Here is a 22,481-nt window from a genome sequence, read left to right on the forward strand (position 1 = left end):
AAAGACTAAGATTCTGCATGATCTCGATATTGGCCCCGTGGGTGATTTAGCTGGACAGGATCCGGGATCTATTATTGTGTGGGTGGCTCTACTTAACTTGTGAAACGAGGGATGAAGTTAAAATTTACATAAACCACTTATTTAAGCGTTTAATTTCTGAGTTTAATTGGCATACATTTACACCATTATTCTTAATGCTATATATTAAATTATTATTATAAAATTTAACACATTCATCATATGAATATTATAAAGATAACTTATGCACTAATAGTATATAAAAAAATTAAAATTATCATTCAAATATAAACTAACATATTAAAAAACAATCATTATTTTTTTATAATATTTACTTATATTGGAAAAATTACTTGTACATAAATAATACTGTAAAAAATATCTTTACATTGTTAATATATATATATATATATATATATATATATATATAATTTATTCTTAATTTAAATATATCTTTAATGTAAAATATTATAATATAAATATCATATCATATAAATAAATAATACAATATGATGAAATAATTAATTTTATTAAGTATTTATATTATAGTTTTAAATTCTATATTTAATGAGAAAAGTTATATATTTAATGCATAATGCATACATTATCTGTTAACTCAAACTTACGAATTAATTCAGAAAAAAAACTCAAACTTACGAATTTACTAAATTTAGGTGAAAAAGATATAGAAATTTAAATTTTATTATTTAATTGAAAGTAATATTTTATTTTTAAATTTTATATTCCCTTTTTTTTCTCAAACAAAATAATGATAAAGTGAACCAAGATAATAATAATAATAAAAAAAAAGTGGCCATTACTCCGTTTACTCAGCAGTAAACTACTTTTTTTTTTGTCCTCCTTTATTTTCCACATCCCCATAAAGCGACATCGAGGGTCCTAGGTTCTTTCCGTAATATATGAGCAAAACCAATGGCAAAAACACAAATACCCCTCCTTAAATACTCCTCTTGTTCCCTCTCATGATAGTTAGTTTCCAGTTCCGCCAAATTTTTTTAGGGCATTTCAGGAATTGACACTGTCTCCTCTGTCCCCTTCTACTCTCTTCCGATTAACAAACAATTTTATTAACCATGATGCAGATCAGCTCCACCATACCAGCACCCAACCTCCACATGTTCCAAACGAGACGCACCAGTTTCCGATGCCGTGCTTCTCCGTTGAACCCAACAACCTCGTCTTCTCCTCAATCCATAAAATCGGTCTCAGATTCCACCCGCCTGCACCTCTCTAACCTTGACAATCTCCTCCAGAAGCAATCACCAACGACACAGCCCAAACAACAAGAAGAATTGACCTTAGCCGCTACAATTCAAAACAACAAAACAACGACAACGGAGAAGAAAGGAAAGAACGTTCTTGAAGGCCTGAACCTGGCCCGTCTCTGGCCGGACATGAAAGCAACGGAGGAAATGTCGCCGCGCCACCTCAACCGCCTCCAGCGCCTCCTCTCCAAGACCGACGAGTACTCGCCGCGAAACACCCTCGGCAGCCTGTGGCGGGAGTACCACGGCAGCCACGACTGGAAAGGCATGCTCGACCCCCTCGACGAGAATCTCCGCCGGGAGGTCGTCCGCTACGGCGAGTTCGTGCAGGCCGCCTACCACTCCTTCCACTCCAACCCCGCCATGTCAGCGGAGGAGCCGCCACTCCCCCGCCACATGGTCTTACCCGACAGATCTTACAGGATCACAAAGTCTCTATATGCCACGTCATCGATCGGGTTACCCAAATGGGTTGATGACGTGGCACCGGATCTGGGGTGGATGAGCCAGCGCTCCAGCTGGGTTGGGTACGTGGCAGTCTGCGACGACAGAAGAGAGATTGTGCGTTTGGGGAGGAGGGACATTGTGATCTCTCTTCGTGGAACCGCCACGTGTCTGGAATGGGTCGAAAACATGCGGGCTCAGTTGATAAACATAGATAGTAGTAGTAGTAGTAGAGGAAAGCCCAAAGTGGAGTGTGGGTTTTTGAGCCTGTACAAAACCCGAGGGAGCCACGTGCCTAGTTTGAAAGAATCGGTAATTGAAGAAGTGAAGAGACTCATGAAACTCTACCAAGGGGAAACACTAAGCATTACAATCACGGGACATAGCTTAGGTGCGGCACTCGCCCTACTAGTGGCGGATGATGTCAGCATGTGCAGCACTGACGTCCCGCCCGTGGCTGTTTTTTCGTTTGGTGGGCCCAGAGTAGGTAACCGGGCCTTCGGAGACAAGCTTGCGGCCCAAAATGTGAAAGTGCTGAGAATCGTGAACTCGCAGGACGTGATAACTAAGGTTCCTGGAATGTTGGTGAGTGAGGAGGTAGAGAAGAAACTTAGAAACTCCAAGCTTGGTGCTGGTGTACTTGACATTTTCGATGAGTACTCCCACACTGGAACGGAGCTCCGCGTGGACACGAAGATGTCGCCATTTTTGAAACCTGATGCTGACATGGCATGTTGTCATGACTTGGAGGCTTACTTGCACCTTGTGGATGGGTTTTTGGCTTCAAATTGTCCCTTCAGGGCCAACGCCAAACGAAGCTTGGCTAGGTTAATGCAGGACCAGGGTGCCAATGTTAAGAAGTTGTATACTAGCAAGGCAAAGGCTTTGAGTCTCAATCTTCAAAGACAGGCTTCCTTCTCTATCTCTGGTTGTTTGCCTAGTCCTTCCTAAAATTAATTAAATGTGAATACAATTAATACAAAAACTTTGTGTTGTGTCTACTTCATGTCTCTTTTCTTATTGTTTCTGTTGTCTTTGCCCAAACATTCAAAAAGTAACTTAACTAAAAGATGGAAATGAAAAAATTTATTGTTGAAAGGATATAAGTGTCAACAGATTTCTTAAAAGAGTTCATAAATCAAAATATTCTTTTTCAATGCGCAAAACTTCTAAAAGTAAATAATTTTAACCTATGTTGGAGAACGAAAAAGAGGCAAAGTGCCACACAGTCACACACAGACACAAACAATGTCAACCTTATTCTGAATAGTGTGAAAAGAATAAGGCAAAGAAGAGTGAAGTGTGAACTAAACTTATGGAAGTTCAAACTATTTGGCCGGTGAAAACCACGAAAAACCTAACATATTCAAAATTTTGACAACATACACCGCGATTCTGCCACCGTCAACATGACAACATACACTGCGATTCAAATCACTTTTACACGATTTCATTTTTTTATGAATTGCTAATTTGCCTGTTCCACACTTCCACTAAATATAATCTTGTTAATACTAATATATTGTGATATTTCGAATTAAACTTTCGCGAAAGTCAATAATTACACTCATATTCACTTATCTCTTATGCTTAGTTTGTACAGCAGAATTTAAAGTGTAGAAGAAAAGAAGAAGAAAAAAAGGAAAAAAAATATTTAACTGTTAAAAAACATTGGGACTCCAATAATTCTTTGAAGTTAAAAGATTTTCTTATTAATCACTTAATATAGCATGCTGAATTACAAGCCTACAAGTCAAGATTTGGCATGATTGTTAATAGTAATTCAAAAGTCAGTTAGAAATTAGTTAGTTTGTTAGCTCACTATTTTGGGATAAGCTAATTGAGTCCTTTGTTATAAACAACGAGATCATTGAGTTGATGTATATTCATTTTTCTAGAAAGATTCAGTTCATCATCATTCTCTATTCTTTCTCTGTTCTATACACACGTTCTGTAAATCTCATTCCCTAACAAATTGGTATCAAGAGCTTTGATTATCTTCTTAAAAGCATTGTTGAAGAACGATGGGATCAACCAATGGTAACTTCCCTGCAAACCTTCCCATTCTTGACGGCAAAAACTGGAACAAGTGGAGTGTCCAGATGAAGGTGATATTCGCATATCAAGAAGTCCAAGAAGTGGTTGATGAAGGTTATCCTGCACTTGTAGAAGGTGCAACAAAAGCACAAAGGGCTGTGCATCGTGAAAACAAGAAGAAAGATAATAAGGCTTCGTTTTTCATTCATCAATGCATAGATAATGCACACTTTGAGAAAATTGCTTCAGCAAAGACCTCACATGAAGCTTGGAAGATTCTTGAGAAGTGTAATGAGGGTGCCGATCAGTGGAAGAAAGTGCGATTACAAACTCTGAGACGCCAATATGAGCTGATGCAGATGAACATGACTGAAAAGGTAGCAGAGTTTTTTAATCGTGTAATCACCTTGACAAATTCAATGAAAGTTGCTGGTGAAACGGTTACAGATCAAATGATTGTTGAAAAGATTCTTCGCACTCTGATTCCTAAGTGTGATCATGTTGTTGTGGCGATAGAGGAATCAAAGAATCTTGCAACTCTAAAAGTAGAAGAATTGCAAGGTTCATTAGAAGCATATGAACACCGTATGCTGGAAAGGCAAAGTGATAGATCTCAGGACCAGGCTCTTCAAGCTCAAACTTGGAAGAGAGGTGGTATTTCTGGTAAAAAAGGCAATCGAGGCAGAGGAAGATCCAGAGAGTATAGAAGCAATCATGGAAGTTCTGGAAAACAATCTCAGAACAATGAGGAAAATGATCAATCTGAATCTTCTTCAAGAAGAGGAGGATCACAAAATTGGCAAGGAGGTAAGAAGAAAGTTGATCGAAGATTTCTTAGGTGCTTTAATTGTAACAAGTTGGGGCACTTCTCAAGTGAGTGCAAGGCACCTGCTGATTCAAGAGGAAAATTCAGTAATGAAGCCAATCTTGTGAGTGAAAAGCTTGATCAAGACGAAGAACCAGGCACTCTTATGATGATGACAAAAGAAAAGAGTAGCAATTCAGGAATTTGGTACATTGATTCAGGATGTACCAATCACATGACTGGCCACAAAGAATGGCTAGTCAATCTTGATCTTAGCAAAAAGAGCAGAGTTCAATTTGCTGACGATAGACACATTACAACAAAAGGAATTGGTGATGTATATGTCAAAAAGGAAGATGGGAAGGATGTTGTGATTACAGAGGTGCTCTATGTTCCTGGGTTAAAGAGCAATCTTATCAGCATGGGTCAGTTGCTTGAAAAAGGGTTTTCACTGTACATGATAAGTGGTCATCTTGGAGTATATGATACTCATCAAAGAATGATTTTGAAGGTTCCCCTCACTAGAAACAGAACCTTTCAAATCAAGGTGAATGCTTTAGAATCACATTGCTTATCAGTTAAAGTGGACAAGGATGGCTCTTGGTTATGGCATCTCAGATTTGGTCACCTAAACTTCAAGAGTTTGAGTCTTCTGAATTCAAAAGGAATGGTGTCAGGAATGACTCCAATAAAGCTTCCCTCAAAGGTGTGTGAAAGTTGTTTGGTAAGCAAGCAATCCAGAAACTCTTTTGGCTCTTATACTCTTGAAAGATCTACTGTTGTGTTAGATGTTATATACTCATATGTGTGTGGTCCAATTGATACTGTCTCATTGGGTGGAAACAAATACTTTGTATCCTTCATTGATGAATTTAGTAGAAAATTATGGGTGTATTTGCTTAAGGCCAAGAGTGAAGTTTTCTCTGTGTTCAAAGTGTTTAAATCAATGGCTGAAAAACAATTTGGAAAATACATCAAGGTGTTGAGAACTAATGGAGGTGGTGAGTTCTGTTCACATGAAATGGAAAATTTTTGCACAGAAAATGGAATATTGCATGAAATTGTAGCTCCATATACACCACAACACAATGGGATAGCTGAAAGAAGGAATAGGACTATACTCAATATGGTGAGAAGCATGTTGAAAGGCAAGAACATGTCTCATACATTTTGGGGAGAAGCTGTTATGACAGCAGCTTATGTACTAAATTTGTGTCCTACAAAGAAGCTTGGATCAAAAGTACCAGAAGAAATCTGGACTGGAAAGAAGCCTTCTGTTAAGCATCTTAAAGTTTTTGGCTGTTTATGCCATAAACACATTCCTGATCAGAAAAGAAAGAAGCTGGATGATAAGAGTGAGTCAATGGTTTTCATAGGATATAGCTCTACTGGTGCATACAAGTTGTATAATCCTAGAACCAAGAAAGTAGAATTCAACAGAGATGTATTGTTTGAAGAATATAGTGCTTGGAAATCCGATAATTGTTGTTCAGGTCAGGATCAAACAGTGGCTGAGATAGATCTGGATCTAGATCAGACTGCACCTGATTTAGATAATGGAGAAGAACTTGGAGAGGAACTCAATTTACCACTTGCATCACCTGTGGAATCAAATGCACCTCAGAATGAAAGGCCAAGAAGACATGTTGAAGTGCCTACAAGATTACATGACTATGAATTGTTCCAGGATTCTGAAATTGGGAATGATGGTGAGCTAATCCACATGACATTACTTGCTGATGTTAGTCCAGTTAGTTTTGTTGAAGCTATAGTTAATGAAACTTGGAGGAAAGTTATGAAAGAGGAGCTGGTTTCCATTGAGAAAAATGAAACTTGGGAATTGGTAGAGCTTCCAGAAAATAAAAGACCTATTTCAGTGAAGTGGGTATTCAAAGTGAAACTGAATCCAAATGGTTTTATCTCAAGACACAAGGCCAAACTTGTTGTTAGAGGCTTCATGCAGAATGAGGGACTAGATTACTCAGAAGTGTTTGCTCCTGTAGCAAGAATGGAGACAATAAGGCTATTGGTGGCTTTGGCTAGTTGGAGAGGATGGAAACTTTGGCAGCTTGATGTTAAGTCTGCATTTTTGAATGGGCCTTTGGAAGAAGAGGTTTACATTACACAACCTCCTGGGTTTGAGCTTAAAGGGAGTGAGGACAAGGTTCTTAAGCTCAAGAAAGCACTTTATGGTTTGAAGCAGGCTCCTAGAGCTTGGAACAAAAGAATTGATGCATTCTTAAGCAAAACTGGTTTCAGAAAATGTTCTATTGAGCATGGCTTGTATGTGAAGAAAAGTGATTCTGGTGGAATATTGCTTATATGCTTATATGTGGATGATTTACTCATCACTGGAAGTAGTAGCACTGAAATAGCAGAAATTAAAAGATGTTTGAGCAGTGAGTTTGAAATGACCGATCTAGGCAAGTTGTCATACTTCCTAGGTATCGAGTTTGAGCAAAACAACAAGGAAATTCTGATGCATCAGAGAAAGTATATTCTGGAAATTCTAGAAAGGTTTAATATGCTTTAGTGTAATCCTGTTGATACACCAGTGGAAGCAAATTTGAAGCTTGGAAGTTGTGAGCAGGAGACAAAGGTTGACAACACTATGTTTAGGCAGCTGGTTGGATGTTTGAGGTTCTTATGCCATAGCAGGCCTGAAATATCTTTTGGTGTGAGACTTGTTAACAGGTATATGAAGTCTCCTAGGCAATCTCATTTAGTTGCAGCCAAGAGAATTCTCAGATACCTGAAGGGAACACTTAATCATGGAGTTTTATTTCCAACTCACTTGCCAAATCAAAAGGAGGATGGTATTCTACATCTAGTAGCATACTCTGACTCTGATTGGTGTGGAGATCGAGTGGATAGGCGCAGTACAATGGGTTATGTGTTCTTCCTTGGTGAAGCACCATTCTCATGGTCTTCCAAGAAGCAAGATGTTATGGCTTTATCAACCTGCGAGGCTGAGTATATAGCAGCCTGTAGTGCTGCTTGTCAAGGCTTGTGGATTCAGACTTTGATTCAGGACTTGGAGTTGAAGACTAAAGGTGCTATTAAGATAATGGTGGACAACAAGTCTGCTATTAACCTTGCTAAAAATCCAGTTTCTCATGGTAGATCGAAGCATATAGAAACTAAGTATCATTTCTTAAGAGATCAAGTCAGTAAAGAGAAGATAAAGCTGCAACATTGTGGTACTGATTTGCAAGTTGCTGATATATTGACTAAACCTTTTGAAGATTGAAAGGTTCAAGTCATTAAGAGATAAGATGAATGTAGAGATGTGGTAAATGCTGTTTTAAAAATTCTGTATTTATAGTTGTGTTCTATAATTTCATGTTTAGTAGGATGTTGTTGAACTTTTGAATTAAGAGGGGATGTTAATAGTAATTCAAAAGTCAGTTAGAAGTTAGTTAGTTTGTTAACTCACTATTTTGGGATCAAGCTAATTGAGTCCTTTATTATAAACAGTGAGATCATTGAGTTGATGTATATTCATTTTTCTAGAAAGATTCAGTTCATTATCATTCTCTATTCTATACACACGTTCTGTAAATCTCATTTCCTAACAATGATAACATCTTCTTTAGCATATCACATATCTTATTGGACTACAATAATTTTTTTTCACCTCTATATTGAGAGACAATTTAGAAAATTATATATGGAATTACGATCACTTATTAAAAAAATAATATTTAAAATTATGATAATATATATATATATATATATATATATATATATATATATATATATATGCACATACTTAATATATTATTAAATTATTAGTATTTTAATAGTAATTATGACCATATTTTATCATCTAAACTTTGTCCTTACTTTAATTGTATTTAATCTTTAAACAAAATTTCAAATAGTCTGCTTGTTCATATATTATTACTAATTTTTTCTTTCTTTCTTTCAAAATTCGCCCAATAATTTACTAATAGGCAATTAATTCAACTTAAACACATTTATTTTTTTCTCAAATAAAGTGTTAGATTTGAATCTTATGTAAGAAAAAATACTTAGATCTAGCTTTATCATATAATAATGAATATTACTAGTACGAATACGAAAAAGAAGAATACTTTAAAAATAAATACGTATGGTGTAAATAAAAATAAAAACTCAACACCAATCTATTTAAAGAATGAAAATATAAAGAACCTAATCAAACTACTACAAAAAGGAGAAAAAAAGTAAGGTTTGCACTTACATTTTGATTCTATCGTTTTAAGAATTTTATCATTAACTCCACAATGCTCAAGTATCTCAATTAATTTCTTACACAGACAATTAGAACTGGAGCATAAAAAAAATCTAAAAGCCATCATTACTCAAATTACTCTCATTATCTTATTTAGCCATCAGGGCCATCATCTTGTTAAAAGAAAGTTCTTTTTAGACAAAAAAAAAAGTTCATTTTAAACAATTGCAATTTGCAGCCCCTCAAATTTGGCAGTTGGCACTTCCCACTAATGTCATATATTGGTTAGTTACTATTACTAATACTAATAAGTAAAAATGATACAGCAATGACTCATTAGTTGGGTCTAATGATGGAGGATTTAGATAAACTATACGAGATTTTAAATTTAAACATCGTTATTATCATTCTAAAAAATAAATATTGAACAACAAAGAAACAAGAAAATCAATATGGTTCTACTTACTATTTTCTTACTTGCCCGAATTTAACTTTACTGATTGAAATAATTAAATTACGAAATTTTAGAATCAGTGAATCACTATCACAAATCCAAATTATTCTCATATTGCTGGCATATATATCTCAACCCAAATCCAAATAATTAAATTACAAACTTTCTCATGTCACGCAACAGATAAACTTAATCACAATTCTAACACAATACATATCATCGATTCTAATCCCTCAATCAAGGATATCATTTATGCTTTTTTATTAATTCAAGTCAATAATGTCAACAATTATTTGTCCCGACTCAGAATTTGTGAAATACAACACAAATAAAGTGACAGTACTGGAGAGCAATCGTCCCAATTAATTAACACACGATTTTCATGTCTCATTTTAAATACTATTAGAATAATCCTGATAAAAAATACTATTAGAATAATTAATTATTTCAACTAAAGCCACGCCATTTTCAATTAAATAATGTAATGAAAAAAACTGTGTCACAGTAGAGCTTAACACGCCCTGTAAATTAGTGTTTAGCATGTGCGAATCAGTTCAATTTGAAAAGAAATGGCTAAATTCAAATCACATCACTCCGCAGCAATTTCAAACTTTTGGGTCAGCAAGAGTTAAAAAGAAACTAATACAAATAGCTAAATAGGAACAAAACAAAGTGCTGTTACATAGCCAAACCCCAAAAGAACACCAAAACACTTTATCACAAGGAGACTTTGAGAGTGTTTGCTTTGCTAGTGAAAGTATGGTAGCACGAACAAGGCACCTTCATCGCATAAGTAACAAAGAGTTTGCTTCTTCAATTTGCGTTTGCAGTTGCTCCACCGGCAATCCAAACATGTATTTTAGCTGAATTTGCATACGTATTTTCCTCAATGCAACCGGCGTTAAAGAAAAAACTTCCCTCACATTCCTTTTGATTGTGTCTTAGAACACTTGTATTTTTTTTGTTGAACATTATTCTAATGCTTAATCAAATACTCACTTTGCAGCAGACATAAGTTATATCGGATTGCGTTTAACATTGCAAAGTTTTTTCATCTGGTGTTCCTTAATTATATAAGCAAGCAATAAAGTTGAATATTTAATAACAAGATTCAATAAGTGATTGAGTTCTTTAAATATATTAATTAAACTTTAATTTTTATTTTTATATGTATGAAAATTATTAAAATAAATTATATGCATGTTGAACATCCTTGATCCTTCTATATTAAAATAAAGAAAACGGATATTTTTTAATTCACAAACAAACAATAGATTTTAAGGATATTTTATTTAAATTAGACGTTGGAAGTTGTAATAAATAAATCCGTTGTAGTCTAGTTGGTCAGGATATTCGGCTCTCACCCGAAAGACCCGGGTTCAAGTCCCGGCAACGGAATATATGTTAATTTTTTTCATTTTTGTTTTATCTTTTTTTCTTCTTTTCATTGATCTGTTTCCGACCAATATTAATCACTATTTATTTTACGGAAACTACTTCACAGCAGTACTATTCTCGGCAGCAAAAAATACAACAAGATTGATGAAACACCCGAACTTTGAAACTGAAACAACAAAAGATTCGATCATAGTGATTAGTATTCATACATGTTTTATTTACGATTATTAAGGAGGAAGAAGCTAAACACTTTGTCAACCTCATCCGTTATTACACTAAGCGATCAACCAACCGTCACTCTTGCCACCCCAAGTCACCGACATGTTTCCTTACACACCCATCAAAACGAGTTTAACGATAACAACATCATTGCCTCGAACAAACTCATCACCTTCGTTCTGTGCGGTGACATAGATTCCGTTGTTCGTGTGTTTAAGAACATGAAAGTTAAATCCACCGTTGCGTGGAACTCTATCCTCGCCGCTTTTGCCAAGAAATCCGGCAACTTCGAATATGTTCGCCAACTGTTTGAGAAAATTCCTCAACCAAACACTGTTTCTTATAACATCATGTTGGCGTGTCATTGGCACCATTTTGGTGTCCATAATGCCCTTGGCTTGTTTGACAGCATGCCCGTGAAGGACATTGCTTCGTGGAGCACCATGATTTCGGGTTATGCGCAGGTTGGACTCATGGGCGAGGCTGATGGGCGAGGCTGGGAGGTTGTTCACGGTGATGTCGAAAAGGAAAAATGCGTCTCCTGGAGTGCCATGGTGTCTGGATATGTGGCTTGTGGGGATTTGGGGAGTATTTTTGTGCTGCGCCCGTGAGGAGTGTGATCACGTGGACTGACATGATCACTGGGTACATGAAGTTTGGGAGGGTAGAATTGGCAGAAAGGTTGTTCCAGCAAATGTCAATGAGGATATTGGTGACATGGAATACTATGATTGCTGGGTATGTTAAGAATGGGAGGGCAGAGGATGGGTTAAGGCTATTCAGGACAATGTTAGAAACTGGGGTTAAGCCTAATGCTTTGAGCTTGACTAGTGTCTTGTTGGGTTGTAGTAATTTGTCTGCATTGCAGCTGGGTAAGCAAGTTCATCAGTTAGTTTGTAAATCTCCTTTGAGTAGTGATACGACGGCAGGGACTTTGTTGTTTAGCATGTATTCCAAGTGTGGGGATCTAAAGGATGCCCGGGGATTATTTGTTCGGATTCCACGGAAAGATGTTGTGTTCTGGAATGCAATGATTTCTGAATATGCTCAACATGGGGCTGGCGAAAAAGCTCTTTGTTTATTTGATGAGATGAAAAATCGAGGCATGAAACCAGATTGGATTACTTTTGTTGCAGTATTGTTAGCATGTAACCACGCAGGATTGGTGGATCTTGGGTCCAATATTTTAACACAATGGTAAGAGATTTTGGAATTGAAATTAAGGCAGAACACTAGGCTTTCATGGTTGACCTTCTTGGGCAATCTGGAAAGTTATCTGAGGTGTAGATTTGATCAAAAGTATGCCTTTTAAGCCCCATCCTGCCATTTATGGAACACTTTTGGGTGTTTGTAGGATCCATAAAAACTTACACTTGGATAAGAATGCTGCCAAGAATCTGCTTGAGCCTGATCCAACTATTGCTACTGGATATGTTCAATTGGCTAATGTTTATGCAACACAAAACTGATGGGATCATGTTGCTAGTATCCGAAGATGTATGAAAGAAAATAATGTAGTGAAGATACATAGACATAGTTGGATTGAAATAAACAGAGTGGTGCATGAGTTTAGATCAAGCAACAGATTGCACCCCGAATTGGCTTCTATACATGATAAACTAAATGACTTGGAGAAGAAAATGAAGCTGGCTGGTTATGTTCCTGATCTTGAATTTGCATGATTTGGGAGAGGATCTGAAAGAACGGCTTCTTTTATGGCAGTGACAAGTTGGCAATTGCATTTGGACTTCTAAAGCTACCCCACTAGTGGTTCCAATCTGGATGTTCAAAAACTTGAGAGTTTGTGGAGATTGTGACTCTGCAACTAAGTACATCTCAGCTATAGAAGGAAGAGAAATCATAGTTAGAGATACCACGAGGTTTCATCATTTCAAGGATGGGTTCTGCTCCTGCAGGGATTACTGGTAAGCTTGATAATGTGCAGTCAGACAATACTACTATTGAATTGATGGGTATGAATTGATGGGTATGCTATTTTACTCCAAGAGCAATGCCGGCAAGCTCTTCACCTTGAAGTTGATTTGATCATCATACACAGAAAGGAATATTGTGCTAGAGATTCAGAAAAGTGCGCTTAATTGCTCTAGCATCACACTAATTCCAATTTAGTTTAGTTCAAATGAGTTACTTGAGCACCCCTACATAGAATGATTATTGAGACTTTGCTGCTCATCACATCCGTATTGGAGCATGACTAATCATATTAAAAGTCCACCTGACAGAAGCTGGGAATTTAGAGTAGTCCATGTTGTCATATATATTGTTGGGGTTTCAACCACTCGTTTAGTTGGGGACAGTCTGGGGCCTTAAACCTTTTTAAAAAAACCCAGAAGAAAATAAAAACTGATCATTGATTGGGACAAGAAACATGGTTGTAGTGCTTCACGAATGTTCGATCACGTGCACCAAAATGTCTGGCCTAATTGCTTATTCAAATGAAATGCAATACAATGACACTATATTGCAAATTTAGAAACTGTTAGTGACAACGAAGTATATATATGCCGACATCCAGCAAGAAAGACCGGGAAAGTGGTTTGTTATTGCTAGGGAGGAGACAGCATGCTATAATAATTTTTTAAAATTTCATTCTTTTGGTTATATCATCTAGTGAAATCATGGTATATTTTTTTAATCTAACAAAAGAAAAAAAATGAAATGATAAACGCCGATAAGTGAACTTATTTATAAGTAAATAGTTCAGTTTTCTATTATTTTATTTCTTAGATTTACAAGAGTTGCAATTTAACAAGATTCTACGCCACAGAGACGCACGTGAACAATAGAATAGATGTAGAAGCAGTTGAAATGAGGTGAAAGTTGAAGGGACAAAGAACAAGGCAAATACTGCTATTCACCAATATTCCTAATTTTGTACAAATGTTATTTTCTTTTAAAATCAAATACATAGAAAAAGAATGGAAGTTTTAACAACGACTTAACGATAAGGAGCAAATCATGACGAACAATCTTCATATGAAAGCAATATGTGAAAAGCTAGTTTTACATGCCACTGAGACACATGTAAACGTCTGAGACCACAAATACTTCGTCTCTTTCTAAGTCGAGCAGCAACCAGCCTTCTGGTTCACTGGCTGTCCTCGAATTTGAACTGTTGGAGGCCTGGCATTGTTCACTGGTTGGCTTGCCATTCTGTGGAAAAGAACCAACAAGTATAAGCAAAATTCATTGAAATCCTCAAATTCAAACAAAATGCTTAACTAACAATGGTCCTTAATTGACAAATTTAAGGACATTTTGCAAACAGAAATACAGCACCTGTTTTTAATTTCAGCAGCCATGGCCATGAAAGCCTGTTCAACATTGGTGGCATTTTTAGCACTAGTTTCCATGAAAGGAATTCCAATTTCATCAGCAAATGCCTGAAAAGATAAAAAAAAAAAAAAAAGGTACAGACTTCAAAACATTAGACAAAAGGACAAAAGGAAGGATTTCAACAGATGTCAGTAGAAACAAAACAACAAAATTTAGAATCACCTTTGCTGTCTCAGAGGACACAACTTTATTTGCCGTAAGATCACACTTGTTTCCAACTAGAAGCTTGTTAACATTTTCACTTGCATAACGGTCAATTTCATTCAGCCACTGCTTAACATTGTTGAAGCTCTCTTGGTCAGTGACATCATAAACAACCTGCAAAAAAAAAAAGGCAACAGGATTACACCCACTGCTTCCAAGAAAAACAAAGAAAATACTCAAAAAGGAGGACCAGTTTAAAAGACTCACAATAATGCCATGAGCCCCACGATAGTAGCTGCTAGTGATTGTCCGGAAACGTTCCTGACCCGCAGTGTCCCACTATATGGTAAAAAAATGCAGAAAAATCTGTGAACAATTACAAAATACGGTAAAGTAAAAATCCCAGATAATTGGGACAGGGTGTTGGAACAAATAATTTCCATTTTTTTCATGGGTAACCTTTAAGTTTGAACGAACCAAGGACAAAATTGGTGACAGAAAACAGCTTGGATTGAGCCTCCTAGTACACAAACCACATGATTATTACATTAAACATAAAGAAACATTCTTGAGTATGTGATTGATAACTTCATGTTGAGCATTTTTTTTCTAGGCACATTCAAATTGATCTTTATACAAGTAATAGAGAGTTAGAGACAATTTCAAAACATGTAATTTAAATGTAGAAAACAAACTGGCATGTATTCTCAAAAAACATTTCCATCAGAACCAAAATCAATTTGAGTCCAAGTATAACACAACACAATTAACATTTATGAAAGTCAAATATCATGGACTTACAATTTGAAGTTTAATAGTCTTCCCATCCTGCTCCACAGTGCGGATTTTCTATAAAAGGAGCATGGTAAATGATTAGTCACATATTTGTGCTGAAAATAAAATGGAAATTAGATTAAATGGTGAACACGAATGCTTACAAAGTCCACTCCAATGGTACTGATATAGCTGTCAAGGTATGAATCATCCTGTTTCACAACAAAAGAAAATATTAAGCGTAACCTCCACTTCTTAAAACAAATTCAAAGTAAAAACTTTTGTTTAGCATTGCAACCTCCACCAACACTCACACACACTACAGTAATGTCTCTAAAAAAGCTCTCAAAAGTTCTAAATAAACAAATCAATGATTACCACTCACACCATATGTAGACCTTGCATCTCTAATACGTCAATACATTTGGACCTTTAAAAATATCGGGAAATGGAATAGTGGGAATATTTAAATTCGTTTTTAATTGATTGCAAAAAGAAGGAAAAAGAAAACAAAAACAGAGGCTCAGAAGTCAGAACTTACAGCAAACCTCAGGAGAAGACATGACTTGCCTACACCAGAATCTCCAATCAGCAAAAGCTTGAACAAATAATCGCTGCAAAAAACACAGTGAAGCTCCAATCAAAAACAGGAAATTGGTAAGGAACTGTCTAGTGTCGATACTCAATCCTTTACAACGGATACCCCAACAGCAGCATGACACATAAGACGAGCACATGTGCCACAACAAAACATGATCGTCTGAAAGGTAGCATGCATGCATGCTGCCACGTATAGGACATCACTTATTCTAATAACCGTATAATCATGCACCGACAACACATTCACTATTATATTTGTCTCAAGATTTGTACAATACAATACTTGTCTACACAAATCCAGATAAACTCCAATAACTTTACACAAAAGTCGTGTGTTTTTTCTACGAAACTTTTGTCAGCAAAAATCAACAGCTAAAAATGCCATTGAAAGTTTAAATCAATTTATTTTATGAAGGACCACTTGTTGCTCAACCATCACATTCATAGATCTATCTGTAGAACTACAACAACCTCCCTTTTCCCATTACAGAAGAATCAAAAACTATAACAATCCTTGGTTAGAACACAACATCACTAATAATCACCACTACCCAATAAAAAAGAAAGACTACGGTATCAATTATAAGAATTATACAACCCACAACCACTACCTAGTCCTTAGAAAAACTCACATATTTAAACTAATGATCAAGCAGGTATCTTAATATCTTTTGCAAAATAGTATATTCTAACCCAGTTTCAGCAGTTATTCATCATTACAAAAAAATTATATATATATATATATAATTAATAAAAAACGTTTTTTTAAAAAAAAAAATCCCAAACTGGATCAGAGAATCAAATATTTCCAAAAATGCTCAAACATAATTTCACTCGCGCGAACGTATCTATCGTCTAAAGAAACAGATCTAAATCAGTGAAGAAGTTTCCAGAAGCACGATCCACTAAAACCAAATTCACAAAACCGAATCAGAACTTCACGAACACAAAATTCACTACTACCGCGCGAAAAATACACCAGATCTAAGCGAGTTGATTTATAAAGGAACACACGAAACGATTATTTTGCATAATCGAAGGAGTGAGGAGAATTCGCACTTACTATTCGGGATTCATGGTGGCACAAGGCTGGGAACGATTCGAATCGGAAAGGACTCGACGGAGGACGGAGGAATAAGGGATCGCCGGCGAGAGGAGTGACCGGAATCTGAGATCGTCGCCGGAGAAAGAGAGAGAAGAGAGAAAAGGGAAGAAGAAGAAAACGAGGAAATGCGTGAGGAAGTGGCGTTTTAAAATGACCTTTGGGTGTCGGAGGTCTAAAAAAATGGTGAAGGGGTGCGAGCGAGGTGACGTATCATCAGGATCAGCTTCTGCCACGTGTCCCCCCGATGTTTGCAATTACCAAGTTGGATACTCCCTTCTTCTCACCTTGTTCGTATTGGCTTTTTTTAACTAAAAAATAAAAAAAAAATTCCGAATTTTGTTTTCATAGTTAAATATATTTTTAATCCACATAATTTTGCTTTTTTTTATCTTTCTTATTGTTTTTGTAATTATTTTTTTATCCTTCTAATATATATTTGTTTTATTATTTATCCTTAAATTATTTTAGATAATACTTTAAATAGTAAAAAAGAATATTTTAAATAATAAAAAATGTGTTATCTAAAGTATTTTAAAAATAAAAAAATAAAATAAACATATTTTAAAATAACTAAAAAAATATTAAATTATAGAAAAAAAATATATTTAAATCATTTCATTCTAAGCAAAATAAAGTAGAGGTTAAATTATATATAATATATAACGAAGAATAAACTTACTTCAAGAATAATAATAATAATTCGTAATTATCTCTCATCATAATTTATCTTATAAATCGTGGTAAAAAATAACTTTAAAAAGTTAGGTTAAATGTTAATGGTTATGGTATCTTAACAAATTCCATTTTAAGATTTTTTTTAACAAGAAGTTCCGAGTGTCACCAAAGTTTTGGTGCAAATTTGGTACCAATCAAAGTTAGCTAACAGTACTGATTAAATTATTACTACTAATTTATAAAAGTAAAACATGGTTTTGGTCTTTTAAAGTTAGTTGACACTTTACATAAAAAAAAAATAGTTATTAAATGACAATTTGTTTGTTTTGAGGAAAGGTTATTCGATGATACTATTCATAAAAAAAATGTAAGCATATTTATATATATATATAAAAGAAATTCAACCACAACAATGTAAAATATATTTGGGAGATATAAAATTAGTTTGATGATCAGAAAGTGGGTTTAAGGTTTTTTTTTTTTTTAACATTGGGATGCTTAAGGGTGAAGAAAGAATGAGGAAAGAGATGGGTTGAATCTCTCTTATTGACATTTTTAATACAAAATTAACAAATTAATTTGAATTGCATATTTAGATTAAAAAAAGTGTACTTAAGAAAATAAGACTCTACTCAAAAAATAAATGAATTAAGTTCTCCTTGTTTTAATCTATATTATATTATTGTATAACTAGGTGAAAAAACAGACATTTCATGTCTTGTGCCTTATCTGTCTTTTCTTTTTTAGTTGAATGTAGTTGCAATTACTATCACGTTAAAAGCTGTTAGACAGTAAATACAGGTTAGTATGAGTAGTTTTTAGCAGTAGTTAAAGGATAAATTAGGAATAGTAAATGTGTATACCGATAATTATTTTTACTGGTAGTTATAGATAATAATTGTCATGTTGAAAAACTTTTAAATACTGACTACTTGTGATTGTAAGTAGTTTTTAAAAGTAGTTGAATGATAAATTAGTAATAGTAAATGTGTACGAGATAAATATCTTTTTTAATAGTTATAAATTATGATATAATGTAGTAAAAAAAATAATTATTTAATATTTTGTAAGAAATTAATTATAAATTATTTTTGCAAATAAATTTTAATTTAGCAATTTAATTTTATACGAATTTTTATAATTCAATTTATCTTTTATATATTTAGTAGATGTGTACATTAAACGAGATAATTATCTTTCTTAATAGTTATAAATTGATATGATGTAGTAAAAAAATAATTATTTAATATTTTGTAAGAAATTAATTATAAATTATCTTTGCAAATAAATTTTAATTTAGCAATTTATTTTTATACGAATTTTTATAATACAATTTATCTTTTATATATTTAGCAATGCATAATTTGCTTAGCATGACTAATTTCTTACAATTATACTTTTTAATATCTTAATTGAAATGAATTAATTAAAATACGGATACAACTATAAGTAATTAAAAGATGACTTAACCTAGACATGTATACATTAAGATTTAATTCTGGCAATATTTAAAAACTTATATCATGAACACAAAGTCTATTAAAAAAGAATTCGAAGATAAGGTCGCATCCTAAATATATAAAGTGATTTACGCTTTCATTACGTTTTAAAGTTGTGATAATAAACAATAATTGTCTTCTACTGGTGACGTTAAGAATAAAGCATAGCGTGAGACGTTTCTTTAATTAGTTAGGATAGTGCTGTCTGTGTAGACAATACCAATCATCTACAGCATAATTTTATTGATGCTTGTATTAAATACATAATTTTAATGTTCGATTTTCATGTCCCACCAATCTAAATTTTTTATATTATTATTAATTATCAGTATAACTTAATTAAATTATATTTTTTATATTTATATATAACAATTGGTATATATAGCTCATTTCATTCAAGCAAATAGCTGCACAATATATAGATCTTTTTAAATTTAAATAAAATTTATAATTACGGATTAAAAATTGTAAAAAAAATATAAAGTGTATATAATTATTTTTTAAAAGAAAATAATTTAAAAGAATAAAATAATAAACTTAAAAATATTAGCATATCTTATTACAATCGATATTATAGTAAAAACACAAACTATGTTTTAATATACAAAAATAAATTGCATCGAATAAGCTTTTCTTCTCCCTTAGTTTTCTTCTGGCGTTGAATTGTTTTTACTCCCCATCGTATAAGAAAGATAAAAGAAATATTATCTCATTATCTATTTATAACATCTAACATTTTTGAACTTATTTATTCTTTTATATAAAATTCAATTTATATTATCTCACACATTATTTATTTTAGACTAAATTTTTTTAATTAAATAAGAAAAATATTATATTAATATACATTTAAAAGAGATGAAAGTATTATTGATAATTGTATTTTTTGAAAAATATACTATAAATTTAGGATAAATTTATTCCGACAACTCAGTTAATTATTTTTTAAATGTTAATAAATTAAATAATTGAATCTTATAAATAAAAATGGGAGTAATATTTAAGTTGATACCTACAAAGAGCACTAAAGAAAATATAAAAAGATAAGAAAAAGAAGAAAAGAAAAAAAAAAGGTTAAAAGGTGGCATGAGACATTTGCTTAGGAGAATTGGTTTGCCCTGGGACTGTGTTTGTTTGATTTGATGATTAAGCCTCGTAATCACATGATGCTGCAAATGTTATGCGCGCGCTGTGAGTGGTAAAGGAGGTGTGTTGTGAAGCAGTGTCCCGGGTAAAACAAAATAATGATTAAATTAATTAAATATAAAGTTTTAAATTAATGTTTAATTGCACTTTTATCTCTATTTTTTTTTTTTGAATTTTGCTCCGACAAATTAATTTTACATATTTTATTTTTACTTTTTTAAAAACTTATAATTTCGTGATTGAGTTAACATTACATCATAATTTTAACCATTGGTCACACCTTATTGGCTTAAGCTTAAGCTTTTTGAGATGGATAAGGTTGCATGTATCGTTATGATAAGTGAATGAAAGTCCATTCAATTGGTAAAGATATCACTCATATCTCACAATGACATCAATTCAAATTTCACTCTTGATGTGAGTTTAGTAAGTAATATGTGAAGTTAAATATTTCTATAAGTATTTTTTAATCTTAAGAACTGATTGTGATCCTAATGAGCTTATGAGATCCGGTTCACCTAATCTTTTATCATACCACACCCAAAGCCACTGTTTCTATGATCAAGTGATCTATAATTTGGTCCTCATTGCCCCCAATTCAAATTCAAGGACTTAGTTATTTCAGATGACCCAGTTTAAATGTGGAGGATATACGATTGGCATTAGCTGTAGCCTCCTTTTGGCAGATGTTTTGGTGAAATGGGCTGAAATTCACAACGATTACCCCACAATGAAGAGAATAAAGCACCAATATTTTATCACCCTCTTCTCAAAAAAATAAAATTACGAGCCTCCCCTGGCAGATGTGATCAACTACACCCCAAAGCAAAAAAGCCCATACAATAATATTCAAGGTCTCTGCCGAAGACTTCAATTTCAGCAAGAAACTTTGGAGGGAATTAACCTTGCTATGCGTTTGCTGAAGCAGAACAAAACCTTAACAAAAAATTGTGGACAAAATTTTATGTGTTTGTGAAAGAATCCTCTGAGGTCATCAAGGTAGAGGAGGGTCAGTGGGTCACTCAAAGAATGGATATACTGCAAGCAAGTGTTGGACCAAAGCCTAAAGAATCAAATCATTGGTGCAACTTGGAATGATTTTGGAGACCATGTAACGTTTCATGAAGAAAACAAGGCTATTCTTGTTTCTCGTTGGATTGGATCAATTGCTGATGGGAATGTTATAGTAGTCCCATGCCCAGAGGAAAATTTCTCTTCTGTGATCATAGTGTCAATGTGTCACTCCCTTATGAGAAAATCAAAGAAAGAACTCTGAAATGGTTTTGATTATACTCTATCCTTATTATAGTTACTCAACTCATAAACGTGGGAAAAAGAAATGACTTGAAGTTAGAAAATATAAAAGGCCCAAGAGTAATTATGATGTTAAAAGAACGTACCTAAGAACACTCGTGTCTTTTAATTTATCATAGTCATTAAAATGATCACAATAATGTGCTGTAAATGGGAGGGATATAAATTTGTATGCATTGTGTTTTTATCTAATCTCTCTCTCTCTTCTAAAATCGTTTGGCCAAGACAGAAACATGTGCACCGTGCACGTAAACTTTCTTTTTCTTTTCTGGTTACAAATGCTCATCACTTTCTACTCACTTTGAATTGCCACAAGAAAAGCCCCACTACTACTGATGCCATCCTCTTTTGATTCTCCCACCACTAGTCCTCCCGTTTACTTCACCTTTCATTCATCTTTTTTTATTATTTTATATTGATCCCAGATAATTTTCACCAGAAATAATTATGTTTGAGTCAGAAAATACTACTATAGTAACACATTCTTCTTCTATATTTAACAGAGTCACATATTCATGATTTAAACCTGAAATTGAAGCCTATGATTACCTTTCATTAATTTACACTCACAATTTTTTAGTGCCACGTCTCCAAAACCAAAGCAAACTCAGGTTCAATGTTCTCTCCCACATAAATTCCTCCTTGAACAGCTAGCATATCTAACATTTTTCTCTCTCTCCGATTCCTCCCTCTCCCCACATGCACCACTACCATCATATTAACCACAAAATTAAAATCATACCACTTGCAACTGTTCATCATATGTCTACTTGCCCCATCAAGCACACCCTGTAGTTGCTTACCAACAAAGCAAGAAATCTATGCATTCCCATACTTCAACATACACCATACCGTTGGAGCCACGCCCACTAGACTAATTAATAACAAACAAAAAAGAAAAAAAGTAGTTACGGTATCAAGGCTTTAAAAATGGTCCACCACCACGATTTTAGTTTTAACATCAAGGTATTTGGGAGTCTGCAAAAGCAA

At 34.0% G+C, this 22,481-nt stretch overlaps 2 protein-coding genes, 1 non-coding gene and 1 pseudogene across 4 annotated transcripts; 3 read left to right on the plus strand and 1 right to left on the minus strand.

Moving 5' to 3' along the window:
* Positions 1-1,003: 1,003 nt before the first annotated feature.
* On the plus strand, positions 1,004-2,749 carry LOC100819591 (phospholipase A1-Ibeta2, chloroplastic). Its single transcript, XM_003549891.5, has one exon. It carries the CDS (start codon positions 1,113-1,115, stop codon positions 2,697-2,699), a length of 1,587 nt encoding a protein of 528 aa, XP_003549939.1. The 5' UTR covers positions 1,004-1,112; the 3' UTR covers positions 2,700-2,749.
* A 7,836-nt stretch (positions 2,750-10,585) lies between these two features.
* TRNAE-CUC (transfer RNA glutamic acid (anticodon CUC)) lies at positions 10,586-10,658 on the plus strand. Its single transcript has one exon. It is a non-coding gene; the product is annotated as a tRNA-Glu (tRNA).
* LOC100805901 (pentatricopeptide repeat-containing protein At4g16835, mitochondrial-like) lies at positions 10,612-13,737 on the plus strand (annotated as a pseudogene).
* Positions 13,719-17,111, minus strand: LOC100818694 (GTP-binding protein YPTM2). Of its 2 annotated transcripts, none has more exons than XM_003549889.3 (8): positions 16,816-17,111; positions 15,694-15,766; positions 15,317-15,364; positions 15,180-15,227; positions 14,646-14,717; positions 14,397-14,552; positions 14,178-14,281; positions 13,719-14,051 (listed from the first exon to the last, which is right to left on the minus strand). In XM_003549889.3, exons 1-8 carry the CDS (start codon positions 16,827-16,829, stop codon positions 13,958-13,960), a joined length of 609 nt encoding a protein of 202 aa, XP_003549937.1. In that variant the 5' UTR covers positions 16,830-17,111; the 3' UTR covers positions 13,719-13,957. The 2 variants fall into 2 exon arrangements, with proteins under 2 accessions (XP_003549937.1, XP_040867143.1); XM_041011209.1 differs by lacking the exon at positions 16,816-17,111 and adding an exon at positions 14,838-14,898 and having other exon boundaries at positions 15,694-15,772.
* Positions 17,112-22,481: the final 5,370 nt, after the last annotated feature.

The sequence above is a fragment of the Glycine max genome, chromosome 17, assembly GCF_000004515.6.
Source record: "Glycine max cultivar Williams 82 chromosome 17, Glycine_max_v4.0, whole genome shotgun sequence".
Classification (NCBI taxonomy): domain Eukaryota; kingdom Viridiplantae; phylum Streptophyta; class Magnoliopsida; order Fabales; family Fabaceae; genus Glycine; species Glycine max.